Genomic DNA, 18,586 nt, shown 5'->3' with positions numbered 1-18,586 from the left:
CGGCGCTTAAATCTAATTTGACTAACTCGCACCGTAAAAGATTGCCACGTGGATTAAACACATTGACAGCACGTGGTAACAGGAAATACACATGTTCATGATCGCGCAACAATTCCATTAATGAAACCCCCTTGCTGTTTGGCTTCCCCTTTTTTAAAAAAATTAAAAACAAATGACCAAATAGCAATACTCTGCTATTAGATTATAAAGAGAGCTTTCATATCATTAGACTATAATAACTAAAATGTGTTCTACTTTTTTTTTAGAAGTAAAGATATTTTCTTATTTTAGACAATCATGTTTAAGATGCTGTTGGATATCAAAATGTTAGTAGCTCTTCGAATACGGATTTAAATTTTGATTTGTCGTATTGTGAAGGATTAGAACCACCGTAGGTAGGAAAATTGTTATAGTGTAAAGAACAATTTGCCAAAAATTATTTTTCTTGTTTGTTGTTTCTAAAGAACAGGAAATTGCTCTCAGAATAGGATTCCAAGCAAGCCCTGTTACCTCTCTGGTATTTTCCCTTGAAGACAAAGAAGCTCATGAGGAAATTGAGAAATGGAGGACAGGAGGAGAGCCGTTAGCGTCGTAGATACTCAATGTGGTCTTTGAGGGGAAACCTCAACAAAGACTCTCAAAAGTCAAAACTCCCCCCGGCATTCCCCATTAATTCATGTCTGGCCCTCCTCTTTCTTCTTCTTACTTTCTTTTGCAGTTTCTTTCCCTTTTTTGGTTGGAGCCATCCTTCTTCTGTTTCCCCCAAAACTTAATTAGTTGCAAGTGAGATGGGGATCAAATCATGTGGCTTTGATTATAAGTTAAGTGGTTCCGCTGGCAATATGCTGCAGCTTTAACACTGTATTAGCATTGTGCGCGAAGCAACGGTGTTTCATTTTCGCATGGGTTTGTTATATACTGGGATTTTCTTGTTACATGAAATTTATAATGGACAATTTTGTTGCTATAAATAATCTATAATTTATAAACTCAATCCATCAGTATAATTACAGCAACACAAGCCTTGTATGGTTATTTCATTAGGCAGGATTACTTACATAAAATACTTAACATCATGGAACTTTATTAACTATCTTCTTAGACATGTTATTTATCATAAGATCTGGTCTAATGACTTCTTTTATTGTTTTTCTTGAATTTTATTGCACTTTTTTCACTAGATATAGGGAAAATGACAAGAAAGTACCTAAAAAGTAAGCCCAAATAATATTTGTTGCCTATACTTTAACAAGAATTTCCACTCTAATGCACATGCTTAACAAGAGTATTTTAAGAAAGATAATATTAATTTATTACAAATAACTAATTAAACTAAATTTCTTAATATTAATAAATTAGTTATTTAACTCTTATATTAAACATTATAGTATTGAGTTTAATAATCAATATGAACTCATAAATTACTAGAATTGCAGTGAAAGTTACTGAAGTTATCTCCATTAGTCACCGGCAGTTACATACATAAATACAAAAAAGAAAACAACTAAATTGGGGGTGATCCCTTTTGATGATTGCTTCGGAAGTAGTTTTTGAAATGATCGTTCACAATTAACTTAAATTAGTTATTTTTATAAGGAAATACAATTATAATTAGTTTAGGTATGTATTCTAATAATTTTCCCAGCTCTACAAATTACACAATCCAAACGCCATCTTCTTTCATTGTACTTATCAACATTGCTAACGTAGCATGCACTTCTAGAGCTTCAGGGTGGGATCTATCACAAGACACAAAGAAACTAATCTCATTACCAATCTCTATCCAGCTACAACCTCTGACCTTTGAACTGCACCTTTCCTCCATCTTTCTGCGCAATCTTTCCACTTCACACCAGCGCTTGTAACAAGCATAAATATTGGACATCACAGTGTAATTCACACTCTTCTTTGGCTCTATCATCAACAGCTTCTGTGCAGCCCACCTAGCCAGAACTATCTGTTCATGTACTTTGCAAGATCCAATAAAAGCTCCTAATGTGTTTCCCTCTGGTTCAATTGACATAGACCTTAAGAACTCAAAGGCCTCATATATATACCCACATCGTCCGAGAAGGTCCACTATGCAGGCATAGTGCTCTGTTTCCGGCTCAATCTGATACAACTTCGTCATTAGTTTGAAGTAATAAAGGCCCTTGATTACTAGCCCAGAATGAACACAAGCAGAGAGAACACCAAGAAATGATATTTTGTCTGGTTTTATGGCACAAGATAACATCTTCTCAAATGTCTCATTTGCTTTTTGGGCAAGACCATGAAAGGCATATGCATTTATCATTGAAGTCCATGAGATAACATCAGGTTGTAGGATGGACCTGAAACATTTATATGCACAAGCAATAGTGCCACACTTGGAGTATGCGGTTAACAAAGAATTGCCTACGGATATAGATTCCTCAAGTCCTGATTTGATTGTAAGAGCATGAGCTTGCTTGGTTTCAGTAATAGAAGAGGCATACCCACATGAACTAATGGTGCTGGAAAGAGTCAAGTCATCAGGGTGAGTTTCTTCCCTTAGCATATTTCTAAGAATCTCCATGACTTCATTCCCGTGTCCACACTGTCCACACCCAACAATTAAGGTGTTCCAAGACACCACATTTCGAATTACCATCTTGTCGAAAACACGTAGAGCATCGGTTATGTTTTCATGTTTGGCATAGATGTTGATCAGAGCGGTAGCCACCGAAACATCAGAATCAAATGACTGTTTAAGGATAAGACTGTGAATCTGCCTTCCAAAGTCATAACAATCAGAGGCAACACATGAACTTATTAGACTACTATATGTGAACTCGTCCCCTTTTACGCCTTCCAATCGCATCAAGTTGAAAATGGCCCATGCCTTCAGGGGTAAACAATTCGAAGTGTAGCATGAGATCATCACATTCCACATAACCAAATCTTTAAACCGAACACAACTAAAAACCAACCTTGCATTCTGAACTAAGCCACATTTTGCATAGAAATCAACAAGAGCACTGCCAACAAAGCAATCCAAATCCAATCCCAGCTTCACTGTGAAACAGTGCAATTGCGTACCCATGTCAATATCATTCAACTGAACGCAAAAGCCAATCAAACTGTTAAATGTGGTAAAATCAGGAGCGGTTTCCATCACCATCCTTTTAAAATAAGAAAAAACCAAGTATGGATTCAAGCCATTGCAAATACCAGAGTCAAATATACCACGAATCGAAATGTTCCAGGATACTACATTTCGCACACGCAATTCCTCAAACACCTTTTCTGCGTCTGAACTTTCCATACATTTGAAATACGCATACAAGACCTGATTTTGTAAAGAAAGCACACTGTACAATCCAGACTTGAACAAATGCCCATGTACTTGTTTAAGTTCAGAAAGAATTGCCCTTTTCGCACAGGTTTGAAGAATGCTACAGCTAAACAAAAACACCGTGTTGAAATCCCTAGAATGGGTTTGATCAGGAACTGGCACTAAAGCTCTGCATCTACTAACGGAGGGAGATGCATTGGTTTGAATCAGTGGATGGAACTGATATGAAGAATAACTATAGTTTTGAGGGACGATTACGAAAAACGGGCTTGGTTTGAAATGGAGAATTGGAAGTGAAGGTGGAAAGAATTTGATTCTATGAAGATCATAAATTGAGGACCCAAGCATAGTACGAATTTTCATGCCATGGATTTTTTAACATCTGAAATGCCCAAATGGTGGTCAGTTAGACTTGTCAACAAGAAAACAAATCCAGAACTGATGTGAAACTCGGCTATAGACAACAGGATTGATATCGACCATAAATATTTATTAAGATAACCAAAGAAAAAGTCTAACAACGTTTTATTTGCCGTCTTATAATTGAGAGGAAGAGGAATTATTTTATCCATTTCAATAATTGGCCTCGGAGTCTGCACAATAATTTTATATTCCTTTTCTTTTGTATGATATTGGAGAATCTTTGAAACATCTCAATTCTTATTTATAAATGTAAGTTGTGTATATGATTTTTCTGAAGACTATTTTAAAATTAGAAATTTAAAGCATTAGATTTTTTTTTGAGGGAATGACAGAAAAAAGAAGTTGGAAATTACAAATCCCAAATCAGTTTTGGTAACACAGCTTTATTTAGTATTAATAAGTATGAATTTGCAAATGATAATAAATTTTTATTAACATTCTTTATTTGGTATTTATAAAATTTCAGCTTTTTTTTAAGGCAGAAATGCAAATATAAATTGTTTCAATTTAGCCCCATAAGAAAAAGTTTGGGCTGGGCCTGTTCGCTTTTAATAGGTAACGTCTGAGCCCAACAATATGAACGATGGACCCAGTTTCCGAGCTCCGTTTTGTGCGTTTCGGTGTTTCCTTCTTTCTTTCTTTGAATTTCTTTTTGGGTGCAGATCAATTTCAAACCTGTAATTTTTTGGCCAACTAAAAATTGCGTGTTGATTTAATTATAATATATTTTGCCGGCCAAAGAAACTTAATTACTATTATAATATATTTTATTGTTATTTTTTTAAGAAATTACCGGAACTTATTTTAATGGGGGAGGTAGCATGTTATGTTAAAAGATTGATTCATTTGTTTTATTGTATATTCATAATATCAAGGTTATTTATCTGTTTGCTTATTATTCATTATCATCCTTGTTACTAACCTCTCTGGAAAGTCTCGATAAAATTTAATTCAATTCAGAGAACTTATAACTTCTTTTAAAATTATAATAATAAATGGAAAAGGAATAATGAGAACCGAAAAGGTGGATATTATAAAATTGGTAGATTGAAGTAGGTGAAACAAATAATCAAACGTATCAATTTATAGAAATAGAGAATCACTTTGAGGTCTTTTCAAGGATGGTCACTAACCAACAATAATGAATACCTAAATACTATAATACAATGTGCTGTCCCAACCATATCAATTTGGAGTTCAACTAAATTACCTTCTAATCATCACTGTCTTGTCTCCAAAACATTATTGAAAAATACAAAGGAACTAGCAAAACCAAACTCTTTCCCTCTCTATAATTTCTAACGCTAACGCTATTCTTTTGCCATCTTGTAAGTTGTAGACTGTATAAGAAAAAACATAACTACTTTTAATTTTACATTTAAAAATATAATTTACTGCATATAAATGCTGCCATCATCACCATATTATTAACTCCATCGTACCATTTGCAGATAATTATATATTTGTAAGTTTCTCCGCTGAATTCAGGTTAATTTATTTTCTGCCAGAGAATTCAGGATAACTTAAAAAATACTCAAGTTCTGATTTATATTCATAAACTTAAAATTGAAGCATTGACGCAATCCATCAGACATCAGTGAATGAATCTAATCTAATGCATGCAAAGAAATTTTCTTTTTAAAAAAAAAAAGTTCGACTCATTAACTTCAGTTTCACATTATCAGTTTATCACTTTCCTTGTTAGGATTAACGATCCACCTTCATCCCTGGAGCCCCACAACTATTTTCCAGTTGACTTTGTCATTTTCATCTTCAAGAAAAAGAGAGAGAGAATAATAATAACACAAAAGATGCAATAAAAAAAATAAGGTAAGAAAGGAAAGACAACGCACCTATGACCATGAGAGAGAAATGAGAGGAGCGTGTAGGAGTAGGACTGTGGACAGGAAAGTAGAGCATACACAGGGTGCAAGCTTTCGCAATCCTTCTCTCACCCGCTATTCCTGAAATTCATCTGTTCTATTATTCTGTATCTCTTCTTCCCAAAGGTATGAGCTTTTACGTTTCCTCAATGGTTTCCTTTGCCGTTGACAACTTTTATGCATTTTAATTGCTCATTCACATGTGGTCTGTGCACCCTTTTCCTCTGGGACCGATTTGTCTATTAGGGTTTATGCGGTGAGCTTCGTAATTGTATTTGATTGAATGGTTTTGATGGGCTATCAGTTTTTGGGGTCGCTTTGGTGTTCTGGGTAGTAAGGCAGATGTTAGCTCTATTTTTCTTGGTCTTATTATGATTATTATCCTGGCTTTTGTTGTTTCATTGATTTGCTGCATCTTTTCTTCTTGTTCTTTGTTGATATTATTGGTTTTTGAGCTGTTTGTTGCTTGTGAAGATTAACTTTTGTTGGGAATTTTTTATGCTAAATGTAGTGAGCCTTTATTGGAAAAGTCATAAATTCAGGGTTGTGAATTATAGTATTATAGTCTTTAAGCCTTGTTATCGAGTCCAGATAATAATTTCAATAAAAGTTCATTGAATGGCTACTGATTTGGAAAGCTGAGTTGTGTGTTAATGAAAGATGCATATTGTCAAAACTACACCTGGAGAACTACCTCCTATTTGAATCCAACAATTCCTGAATCTGGATTAACTGGTGGTAGCGGATACTAAATAGTTGTACTCAAAGGAAAACGATGCTTATTGTCTCTTTCTATTGCCAACTACAGCATGAAAGGTTGCAATAGCAGATGTGTGAAGCCTGTACAAGCTGTGCAAGATGTTGGATATAGTTGCATGTTGTGTTGTATCTTAGAAAAGAAACTATGGCTTCTAAATCCAACTTTTTTATTCAATAAAATAAAATTGTGATAGCTTTCAAATCGTTAGTACGTGATGTTGAACAACCACGTGCGCACATCTTTGTGATTTTTGGGCTCCTTTATAAGCAATTCACCTTTTCTCAGCAGCTGCCTATTAATGCTATTCCTCTGGTCTTAGTGAAGGACTTGGCCACTGGTTAAATTTTGTAATTAATTAGGACATGATATTTGCTTGCATAATTTCAAGTTGACATCATTGTTATTGCTTCATGAAACATCATGCCCATTTCTTTGTGAACTAGCTGTAAATACCATCTGCAGACTTGCGTCAGATAAGACACAAGTTTTAGGGTGCCTCTTATTTTCTTTTGTGCTGAATAACAGGAATGAAAGAGACCATCACTAGTGGTTTTGGCTAAAAAGAAAACAGAAACAAGTGCTAAAAAATGGGAGGTTGCTGCTGCAGTGCCAGAAAACCTCATCTGCATGGAACACCAGTTTATATCTATGTCAGTAATTTAATTTATCCTTCTTGCATAATTTATAGCTTTTGTAGAACTAGAACATTTGATGGTTGATAAGTGGCAATTGGAATGCCATGAACTGCTTTATTGACCACAGCTGTAAATGCAACACACTAAAGCACCATTGCAATCTGGCTTCCTTGAGGGTTTTGATTATTGTGACTGAAATTGTCTTTACTGCAGGTAATCATCAAAGGTGCTGCCAGATTTTATTTATACTGTGCACATCCCCCCTTTTTCTATCTTCTTTGAACACTGAAGTAAAAAGTATAGCCCCCCCCCAAACCAAAAAAAAAAAAACCTTTGCTAGATGGATGCTTATTCTGGGCACAAAGGATCTCAAAAGATAACCCATTGGCTGTTATTTAATAGAAATGTTAAAAGTTTTGGTGTAGTAATTCAATGAGGCAATAAAAGCGTTGGATGAATAGTATATGGCAAAAGTGTTGGAAGAAAGTTGATTACAGTTGGTTAGTTGTTTTGTTTGGACTATAGAACTGTTTTTGACCAAATATTAGATTCATTGGCAAAAGAAGAGCTAATGAATCATACATCTCTGATTGTGATAAGTTAGGCACCTGGCAGGAAAAAAAATTGCCCTGATGCATTCTTTTTTGGATGATGCATCAGCTACAAGCGGGTGCAAATTTTTTTAAGATATGGAAGCTTAAATTTAACTTATCTTGACAAATCTCTGGTTTATCTTTTCTTTTCATCACCTGCAAAGTTCTTCGCAGAAATGAAAAGGAAATTGAAATGGATTTTCATGGCTGCCTTCTATTTTATCATTTCTACATTTATTCTTGCCTTTTGTAGATTGTACAGTGAGGAGAATGGGGATAAGAAAATGCCTTAATTGTCATGAGGCAATTTGCAGAGATTAAGTGCTAAAACATAATTATGATTACTATATATTATAACACCTTTATAAGAACCTAGTTTTTCTCTTTCTTTTACATAAAGTTGGGAGAATATCTAAAGAATTTTCTCCCACGCAAGCATGACCCCCGCAGGAGGTGTCAAAGGGAAAGCGGCTTGAGATTGAGCTGTATTGTAGTATTGATTGTTTTTTCACACGTTCAAGCTCTTTCACGATGATAGCCATTTACTACTTTTTACATGGGACTTTGCGTAATAGACATTGCTTGTGACATATTTTAAATCTAAGAAAATCTTTTCTTCAGTGTCCACCGGCCTTGGAAGAGCACGAGTCTTTAACTACTAATGATGGTACTGGTGGTTCACTCACTGCCGGCTTGCTGGTCGGTTTGGACCTTCAGGGATCAACACCTGATACTTACCGGCCCCCTCCTGCACCATTGCCATATGATACGGTTTTGGGTTGTCCAGTGTCAACTGATTCTGATTCAGGCAGAGAAACAGTTAGTGGTAGTAGTTTTGCAACTTTACTTACATGTGAAGATATTGAAGATGCGGAATGCAAAGTTCATGCTAATTCTATGCCTACATCTCCAAGGAAGCCAGAACTAACAAAATCAAATGAATCTCATGTATTAGTGACAGAGGAAGAGGATGGTTGCCCAATTTGTCTTGAAGGTACAGTTGCCCCAATTAGTAGAAATATTCTTTCTCATCCTCCCATTTTAACTGTGTTTCTGTCGATAGAACTGGGACTAATCCGTCCTGGCTCTCTTTGCCTCTTAAGCCACTGAAAGAGTTTATGTAAGATATGCATTTTAAATGCAGAATATGATGTTGAGAATCCTAAAACTCTGACCAAGTGTGAACACCACTTTCACCTATCTTGCATTCTTGAGTGGATGGAACGAAGCGACTCTTGTCCCATATGTGATCAGGTATGTCTTCTGCAAAAACTGTGAAAAAGGAAAAAAAGGTTGTTAAACTAACCTAAGCAGTTCCAGCTGGATGCAGAAATATGGTTTTTTGCTGACTTGAGAAATCTAAGCATGTCACGGTCAAATAAAACCAATCTAGCGTTTTTAATCTTGAGGAAAATTATATGTTGGACCCAGCCCATAAAAAAATTTTATGGTAAAGAATCTTATAAATCATGATAAATATTATGGTTCAATTTTTAGAAGTTATTACTAGCTTTGAGAATATACTTAAAACCTGGTAAAATGTTCTTAAATTCAGTTAATAGCTTTCCTAAAAGTTGTGGGTAAGTCGCGTAAAACTGCATTGTAATTTTGATTTTTGGAAATGATTACAATTTCGCAAGATCCTTAGGCCTAATATTATTAGAATATGGGTACTTGGATGTAATTTTCCCTTTACCTTGAACAACAATTCTGCCGTACTCCAATGAAATATTCTCTTTCCCCTTTCTGATGTTACAGGAGATGATCTTTGACCAGAAACTGAATTAGGTTATTCGTTTTAAAACCAAGGTTAGCTAAATGGTGGTTGATGAATGGAGGAAGTTCATTGTTTGATAACTGGTTTGATGATGGTAGCTACAGATTCGTCTTCGATTTGTCATGCATCTGTAGTGTAGTCAGTGTCTTAACGGGTTCGTCATCAATATCAGCTATCTATCTGTGAAGAAGAATGAAGTTTTAACAACACAATACAAGATATTGCCTGTTGCCTTGGCTGCAATTCTTCACAGGGGAATTTGCCTGTTAGTATAAGAATGAAGCATTTCTCAAGAGGAAGATAATATTGTTCATTAATGGTTTTTCCTTTGCTATCTCTTTCACTCGTCTTTTTTTTTTTTTCCTGGTGTTAATTTGCTTCTCTCTATTTCTTGTACAAATATCTCAATATTTATGTGCTTTTCCATGCTTTATATTTCTATTTTTTCCTTTGTTGGGAAAAGAAAATATTTATCCTGGTGTTGTAAATCATGTCTTTTTCATTTTTGTTGTATACTACATACAGACTGGTGGATGATGGGGCTCCAGTCCATTGTCTGAAAGAAGAAGAATAGTAAAAATCTTGTTTTGAGTTGGGGGTTAAGGGGGGATGATTTGTAAACGTTTTTGAACATTTAGTCAACACTGAATTTTGCTGGCTTGTGGCTTGTTCGAGAATTGTGAGTCTAAAACTCAATTTTGACTATTCATCCAGTATTGACTTGTATCGAAACTATCTCTGATGGGAAATTCTTACAATCAATAGGGGTATAATGGGAAGCCAAGTGAATTAAGATATTATATTTTGATCAAATTCAATCCTCTAGTTAGTTTTTATATTAAAGACCAAAAGTAGTAATAGACAGGTTGATCGTTGTTTTAAGCCTAAATGGAAGATTGAGATTGCTTCACCCCCACAGAGTTTAGGTGTGGAATAACGGGGCCATCACAGCTGTTGCAAGTTAGAATTTTACATACCTAATCATAAAGACCAAATGAGTTCCACAAAGAACAATGTTTGAAGTGTCCTGATTGGCTTGTGAGAGCCAATTATGAACAATTGCTATGACTTCGAGTTGCGTGAGTATTTAGGTCCTCATTGCCTTAAGTTTCAAATTGGACAGAAGAAAGAAAGGAAAGTTGTTGAATTCCAACCTAAATAAATAGGCTTCCTTAGTTGACTCCGCCTCTATTCAAGAAATTAGATAACCAGAAATCTAATTAATTGGTCTTTATAATTTCAAGAGTTATCAACTCCGTTTCCTGTATTTTAAAAACCAGATAGTAACCCTGTTCTTGAGTCAAAGTAATTACATAAATTAAAATATAAATATGGTTTTATGGAGGAAAAAAAAAGAAAAAGATATAACTACGTTAAAAGTGGACTTTTTACTAGGAATATATTTTATGCACTTACACGTTTATTTATAGTATTTTTCCATCCCCATTTTATAGAAGACGTGAAATATGAAATTGAAAACTGTGTATGGAATGTAGTGAGTAAAAGTCAAAACAAATAGGAGACAACTCAATTATTCTTACTTGGACTTATTTGGCAACTTGTCATACTCTTTTTCTTTTTACCAACTTTCTTTTTATTCTCCTTGATTGCTTTTGAAAATTAAACTAAAGACAATAGCTCTTCTTGTCACTTTTGAATCTCATCAATCACAAATTATATAATTCATCGTTTTCTTTCCCCTCCTATGCCAACCCCCCCACTAAAAAAGTTCAAAATTATCATGTTTTCTTAAATCACAATCTAGTGCCCTTTTAACGTTGCAAAAGTATTTTAAATTATAGTTTTGAGAGGCGTGAGTGATAAGTTTTAAGGATTAAGAGTAATAGTGAAAAGCATTAATTTTGGAACCTAAAAAAAAACAGTTTTTGAAGTTGAATTCTTCAATAAAATTTTTGCTAAATATTTTGTAATGAGACAAATTTTTACTAGTAATTAATGTTCACTGAATTCCAGTAAAACGTGGCGTTTGTTATGGTCTTCATTTTTTGGGAGTTTTTATGAAAACTGAAAAGGCTGATGATGGAGACGGGGGCTCCCGAATATCATATCAAATCACGTGAACAAAAAATCCTTTATTTGATTTTAACTCAGTAAAACATCTAATCCTGATTCCTGACACATCTATAAAAAAAAAAAAAGTGGGAATCCAGCTCTAATTACACTAAGGGGGTGTTTGGATAGAAACCAAACCAAGGTTTCAGAAGTGCTTTTACGGATTACGAAATAAATATGTGGAGGAGATTATCTCGTTTTGCGGAAAAGTGCTTCTGAAACCATGGTTTTGGATTTTCCAAACACCCCCTGGCCTTGACTTGAAGGTATAGAACTTCGTCCTCCTCATCCCATATTTACACGTGTCTATGTACAAACATAGATAATGTGTCCCAATATTTGCCGATTTGGGATGCTTTTCATTTTTTTTTTATCATCTGGAAAATTTGGAAAGGAGAATCCAAAAAAAAAAAAAAAAACTTTTAAAATTTAAAATTTCAAATCAATCTTGATTGCTACATTTTAATAATAGTTAACTCTTTCAGCAAGATTCAAACTTTAATTGGTTATATCTTGGTCAAAAAAAAAAACTTTAATTGGTTATATTGTGAGAAACTAGCACTTTTTACTAGATTTAATCTCATTTGTGCATCAGTCATTTTAATGAGTATTTGTTTTCAACAAGTCCTTATTTGGGTTGGCTTATTTTAAATATTTATAAGCATGTTTTGCATAAATCAAAATAAAACTTCTCTAATATTTTTACTTTATATTTCCTAAATTATAATTATAAAACTGCTCACGAATCATTTTAAACCATTCTAAACAAGGCAGATACCTGATTCAAGTTTTATTGGACCTAAACATTTTTCTGAAAAAATCTCTCAGATGAAATGAGACGTTGGAGAAGCAAGATGCGCGAGACCCTGTAAAGAAATGGTGAGAATATTGTCTAAATATACTTGAAAATAAAAAAGAATATCTAAAATAGGAAGTTTAAAATGATTTTTTGTTAATAATATCCGTGAAAAATAACAGTAGTATTGATGGCAGTGAAGAGACACCCGATAAAATTAAAACGATGCAAAGAAAATTAACATCACCCCAGCACAAGGATGAAGTTGAATGTATAAATTTTAAAAACTGAAGTGATTTATCATTTCAAGTGTTAACAACTATTTCCGGTTTTAATTATAAAATCTTATTTTCTGATTATAAGATTTTATTTGTAAAAATAAAGTACTCCTCCGGTCCTTATTATAAGACCCAATTTGACTTTTTATTTGGTTCTAATTATAAGACCCAATCCATTTTCTCTCTTATATTTATGCATTTTTTTCCAAGATAATCCTTCTAATAATGATAGTTTTAGCCAATACACTTAATTAGCAAGGATATTTTAGGAATAACAACACTTATTTATTATAAATAACTAACTTAACTTACTTCCTTAATCTCCTCAAATAAGTCAATTGGGTCTTATAATTAGGACCGGAGGAGTATTATAATTAGGATTAGACATAGTACTCCTCCGATCCTTATTATAAGACCCAATTTGACTTTTTATTTGGTCCTAATTATAAGACCCAATCCATTTTGTCTCTTATATTTATGCATTTTTTTCCAAGATAATCCTTTTAATAATGATAGTTTTAGCCAATATACTTAATTAGCAAGGATATTTTAGGAATGATAACACTTATTTATTATAAATAACCAACTTAACTTACTTCCTTAATCTCCTCAAATAAGTCAATTGGGTCTTATAATTAGGACCGGAGGAGTATATATGAATTGCTGGTGGTTTTATACCGTTAATGCTGAGGTTTCATCTCTTGTTATGGAATATATGAGCTTTGTTTAATTTAAGAAAATGGCGGACCGCTCTGATGATGTGTTACTGATTTTTTACTTAATAATAATAATAATGCACGTGCCCCATTATCAATACACACTAACACCCACCATCATCCATGGACATGTCCCTGGCATTCAATATTATAACTTTGAACAATTTAACCCTAAAAAAAAAGTTATTTCTGAAAAAGGAAGTGGCTTGTATTTTTATGTTTGCAAGCAAGCATAATTGTCACTGTCATGTCCCGACATAGCGGTGAGCTGTTCAAGGAGAACATGTAAAACCGGTCAACTTGACCCATATTCCCAGAAATAAAATTGGGTAAACATCCAAATTTACCTCGATTTTATTTTTTAAGCATACCCAGTATCTTAATTTTTTTTAGTACTACAATTTTACTCACAATCTTGTTTTTAAAGATCATCAGTAAAATTATACTTAAAAAATAAAATTAAACCCAAAAAATTATGGATAAAATTGCATCGTTGAAAACATCAGAGTGTTAAAGGCACCTAAAAAATAAAACCAGAAATAAATTTGCATCTTTACTTAATAAAATATTTTATCCTTAAAAGTGTTTTTAAGGATAAAATATTCTTTATATCAAATTATAATCTTTATTCTCTGGAAAATATTAAGATCCTGTTATGATCATATCTACTGATTCCTCACTGAATAAAGTTCTTCGATAATTTCCGTTATAGAAAATATTCTAATCTTTTTCCTAATATATGTGATAAAATGTATTTCAAAAATATTTTATTTATTAAGATAGATAATTAAAATAAAAAAATAATAATATCAAAAAAACGAAAAATAAAATATTAACCAATTTAATTATTACTGAGGAATAAAAGTAAAATTACTCTTGAAATGACTTTAATATGTTTATGACCAACATGCGCGAGGGGAAAGCATGTTTTCAACAGGACTCGCTTTGAAACTTCCAAAATTAGGGAGCACGGGGGGGAGAGGGGCTGTGCAGGATTAAATATAATACTCTTGTTATATTGAAACAAATGGAATGTAAAATTATATTAATATTAAATGAAATTTTTATGTTGGCAAAAAATTAAAATATAATTTCTAAACACAATAATTTAAATAAAAAAAATAGCACTTAGATCATTCCCAAACAAAATTGCATAAAATTTCGGCCAAAAACACAAAATTGCATAAATTACTCTAAACTACTGACGTCATGTTTGAAGAAGAATTCAGATCATCCTAGTTATAAAATCATGGATTCCTAGACGCAACTTAGGTCTAATCATTAGTTAGGTTGCTTAATTTTGCTTTCGAAGCACATAATAAGATCTTTATTGCGTCTAGACGGTTATAATTAACGCTTCTTCTTCTTTTTTTTCGCTATTTATGAAGGTACACGAAAGTTGTTTTCAAAGTCCAAGCTTATAAAAATATGTTAAATCGATTAAGTTCACGCGGTCATAGCAAAATGTTTGTTTTATCAGAATTGGCTAATTATAAACAAGAAAAAGTCATGTTAATTCCTTTTCTGCCCATTCTGAAATATTCCAATGCATGCTGAGCTAAAATAAACATGTTTGAGTGAAGCAAGCACATTTCCCTTTTCTTTAACATTTCGCAAAAATATACTTTCATCCCAGTTATAAATTTATGACCCGTTAAAGTTAGGAAGAAACAGAAATGCAATTTATGTAAGGAAACGTTATTAGTTATTGGTGTCGAAAATAATTGCAAATAACAATGTTAAATTTAGGAAATTATTTACTAATATTGAGTTCGTTCTTTGAAAGGAGAAAAAAATGTAAATCATTTTTTAGGAAAAAATGGGATAAATTCCCCATTAAGAAATTAATTATATAGTTTTACCTATTCTTTATCAATTTGTACAACTTAACTTTTCTTGTGTGTGATTCATCTTCCCGTATATATGTGCAATCATCTTCTCATGATGTATTTTTTTTATGCAACTAATATTCTTTTATGTGTAATAATCTTTCTTTACGTGTGATTCATCTTTCTTTCATACAAATTAGTCCTAATATGTGCAACTCAGAAAGTGTTTGGTAAATTAAAAAAAACTTTTAAAAAGTATTTTCACGTCAGTTGATATAAAATTTATCTTACATACTTACTTCATATATCATAAAATTATTTCTAAAATTATAATTTAGTGAGCCCCATAATTTGTCTTGTGGTTTTGTTGAATCCATGGTGTTGGGGATGATTTGTGAAGTAATTTTTTTAGGAAGAATTTTCCCCTCAATATTTCGAATCTTTTAAGACAGTAGCAATGAAAGGATACATCCCCCGGTCGAGGAATACTGGGATATTTTTTTTTAACAAGCACAAATATCTTTGAAAATTTAAGATATTCCTTCCGTTACTTTTTATACAATACAATTTTTTTTTAATAGGTTTGTTTTTTTTTAAAAGATTCTTTTTAAGTTTATCTGAATATTTAATACATTATTACCTATTTTACTTATAGTTTAATGTATTTAATACATTCTCCTTCTTCATTTATCTCATTAATACTCACTCACATTTACCTATTTATATATAGGAGTATATCTGAAAAAAATTATATTTGTTACATATTAATTACTTTTAACTGTTCTCATAAACCACATAATTTAATTAAAAAAAATTTATAATAAGGGACAGAATAGTATTATCATATATTCCTCCTATTACATTACGAAAAAAATCTTCTATTTAAGGCAGGAGGAATATTAAATATACGCATTACTCCAACGAAAAGTTAAACGGTTAAACCTTAATTAGGGACTAACCCGAACGTTGGGATGCGAAGAAAAAGGAAAGAGGGGTTTGACAAAGTGCGTGTGCCACCCAATAAGAGAGCGACACGTTTATATTTTTAAAAAACATTTTAGGTTGGGACTCCGTCTTCCCACTGTGTCAGTGGTCCCCACCTAGGTCCCCTCTCCCTCTCCGCATGGAATAATTGCCGCCTCCTATTTTCTCTTACTAATATTTTATATAAATTTGGATATTTTTAATTTTAATTTGTTCAGTTCATTCGCGCGTTGAAAACACACAGATTCAGGACACATGTCTGCCACTGCCGCCAACACCCTCCCCCAAAAATCACCCTCACTCTCTCTCTCTCTCTCTCCCCCCCCTCTTGCTTTTTTACAGCGTTCTTTACTTTTCCACGCATAATAATATATTAATTAATTGGTCCTGCTCTCAATATTATTTAATTTTTAATTAACTGATAATTTATTTCATTACCTAAACTAATTACTCTACATAATTTATATATCCAGGAGACTAGGACTAGAGACACTGTTATAGTAATTTACAAAGCTGGGTGCTTGGAAAAAAAAAAGGAAAATTACCTACAGATCCCACATAAGGCAATTTATCACTCTGAGGTCCCATAAAATGTCAAAATTACTAACAGGTCCCAAGAGACCTCAGAGTAATATTTTCGATTTGTAAAATAACATTATTGCCCCTCATATTCCAGATTTACATTTGCTCTGTCATTGCGATTTACAACCTCAGCAGCGACTATTAACAACCCAATGAGAGGGTGTTAACAACCCTAGCAGTATCCGTTAACAACTGACTTTATAGAATCATATAACCTTCACATAAGAGTAAATTATAACCAAATAGTATAATACAACAACTTTAACACTAAAATGGGAAGCTTTTGATATCATTAAGAATTTTAACTAGATCCAATAGGATTATAGTAATATTTTAATGCGAAGATCCATTTACAACCTTAATAGCGACTATTAACAACCGAATGAGAGGGCATTAATAACCTAAGCAGTATCCGTTAACAACTTACTTTATAGAATTATATAACCTCCGCATAAGAGTAAATTATAACCAAATAGTATAATACAAAAACTTTAACACTAAAATGTGAAGCTTTTTGATGTCATTAAGAATTTTAACTAAACCCAATAGAATTATAACAACATTTTAATGCGAAAATCCATTTACAACCTCAACAGTAAGTATTAATAACCTAAGGAGAACTGTTAACAACCTTAGCAGTGCCTGTTAACAACTAACTTTATCGGATAATATAACTTCTAACTATAACTAACTAAATTATAACTAAATAGTCTTAAAGTTAATCCTATATAGTTGTTAGAGGTTATATTATCATATAAAGTCAATTGTTAACAGATACTGCCTAGATTGTCAACAGCTCTCTTTGGGTTATTAATACTCACTATTGAGGTTGTAAATGGATCTTCGCATTAAAATGTTGCTATAATCCTATTGAGTTTAGTTAAAATTCTTAATGATATCAAAAAGCTTCCCATTTTAGTGTTAAAGTTGTTGTATTATACTGTTTGGTTATAATTTACGTTTATATGGAGGTTATATGATTCTATAAAATAAGTTATTAACGGATACTGCTTAGATTGTCAATGCCCTCTCATTCGGTTGTTAATAGTCGCTATTAAGGTTGTAAATGGATCTTCGCATTAAAATATTACTATAATCCTATTGGATCTAGTTAAAATTCTTAATGATATCAAAAGCTTCCCATTTTAGTGTTAAAGTTGTTGTATTATACTATTTGGTTATAATTTACTCTTATGCGGATGTTATATAATTCTATAAAGTAAGTTGTTAACGGATACTGCTTAGGTTGTTAATTCCCTCTCATTCGGTTGTTAATAGTCGCTGTTGAGGTTGTAAATGGATTTTCGCATTAAAATATTACTATAATCCTATTGGATCTAGTTAAAATTTTTAATGATATAAAAAAGCTTCCCATTTTAGTGTTAAAGTTGTTGTATTATACTATTTGGTTATAATTTACTCTTACGTGGAGGTCATATGATTCTATAAAGTCAGTTGTTAACGGATACTGCTAGGGTTGTTAACGCCCTCTCATTGGGTTGTTAATAGTCGCTGCTGAGGTTATAAATCACAGTGACAGAACAAATGTGAATCTGGAATATGAGAGGCAGTAATGTCATTTTACAAATCAAAAATATTACTCTGAGGTCCCTTGAAACTTGTCAATGATTTTGACATTTCATGAGACCTCAGAATGATAAATTACTTTATGTGGGACCTATACGTAATTTTCCAAAAAAAAAAAAGATTTCTTCACTTCCGAGATGTTTAGGAAATTGGATCCTCTTCGTAATGTCCGTGAATGCAGCTTTTACAGTGGGGAGAGAAATGGATGCTATAGACTAGCATATTACTGTATGCGGCTATTTCTTTCCTTGCCATTCCACAATTAAAGTTTCAACCAGGAAAGAAAAATAATAAATAAATAAATTGACTGATATTAAGTTAAGAGCACACCAATTCATCCAGAGCTCATCCTCC

The 18,586-nt window shown here is 32.7% G+C and overlaps 2 protein-coding genes across 3 annotated transcripts; one reads left to right on the top strand and one right to left on the bottom strand.

The window, feature by feature from the left end:
* Positions 1 to 1,592: 1,592 nt before the first annotated feature.
* Positions 1,593 to 3,728, bottom strand: LOC114748229 (pentatricopeptide repeat-containing protein At2g46050, mitochondrial-like). 2 transcript variants are annotated; one of them, XM_028936590.1, is made up of 2 exons: positions 3,193 to 3,728; positions 1,593 to 3,036 (listed from the first exon to the last, which is right to left on the bottom strand). In XM_028936590.1, exons 1-2 carry the CDS (start codon positions 3,677 to 3,679, stop codon positions 1,655 to 1,657), a joined length of 1,869 nt encoding a protein of 622 aa, XP_028792423.1. In that variant the 5' UTR covers positions 3,680 to 3,728; the 3' UTR covers positions 1,593 to 1,654. The 2 variants fall into 2 exon arrangements, with proteins under 2 accessions (XP_028792423.1, XP_028792424.1); XM_028936591.1 differs by having other exon boundaries at positions 3,208 to 3,728.
* Positions 3,729 to 5,584: 1,856 nt separating this feature from the next.
* LOC114748230 (probable E3 ubiquitin-protein ligase RHB1A) lies at positions 5,585 to 9,398 on the top strand. Its single transcript, XM_028936592.1, has 5 exons — positions 5,585 to 5,748; positions 6,908 to 7,032; positions 8,232 to 8,604; positions 8,755 to 8,864; positions 9,369 to 9,398. Exons 2-5 carry the CDS (start codon positions 6,970 to 6,972, stop codon positions 9,396 to 9,398), a joined length of 576 nt encoding a protein of 191 aa, XP_028792425.1. The 5' UTR covers positions 5,585 to 5,748; positions 6,908 to 6,969.
* Positions 9,399 to 18,586: the final 9,188 nt, after the last annotated feature.

This window comes from Neltuma alba, unplaced genomic scaffold (genome assembly GCF_004799145.2).
Source record: "Neltuma alba isolate B1F8T4 unplaced genomic scaffold, ASM479914v2 tig00005657_pilon, whole genome shotgun sequence".
Taxonomy (NCBI): Eukaryota; Viridiplantae; Streptophyta; class Magnoliopsida; order Fabales; family Fabaceae; genus Neltuma; species Neltuma alba.
Note: the sequence above shows the minus strand (reverse complement) of the source record. Positions and strands in the feature narration are given on the sequence as shown.

Bases quoted from the DNA above. Each gene is read 5' to 3' on its own strand.
- LOC114748229 (XM_028936590.1), bottom strand. From the start codon at position 3,679: ATGAAAATTCGTACTATGCTTGGGTCCTCAATTTATGATCTTCATAGA. The intron at 3,037-3,192 runs GTATTTGCAATG...ACTGTTTCACAG, and splicing joins TCGTGGTATATTTGACTCTG to TGAAGCTGGGATTGGATTTG.
- LOC114748230 (XM_028936592.1), top strand. From the start codon at position 6,970: ATGGGAGGTTGCTGCTGCAGTGCCAGAAAACCTCATCTGCATGGAACA. The intron at 7,033-8,231 runs GTCAGTAATTTA...TCTTTTCTTCAG, and splicing joins GAACACCAGTTTATATCTAT to TGTCCACCGGCCTTGGAAGA. The intron at 8,605-8,754 runs GTACAGTTGCCC...TTTTAAATGCAG, and splicing joins TTGCCCAATTTGTCTTGAAG to AATATGATGTTGAGAATCCT.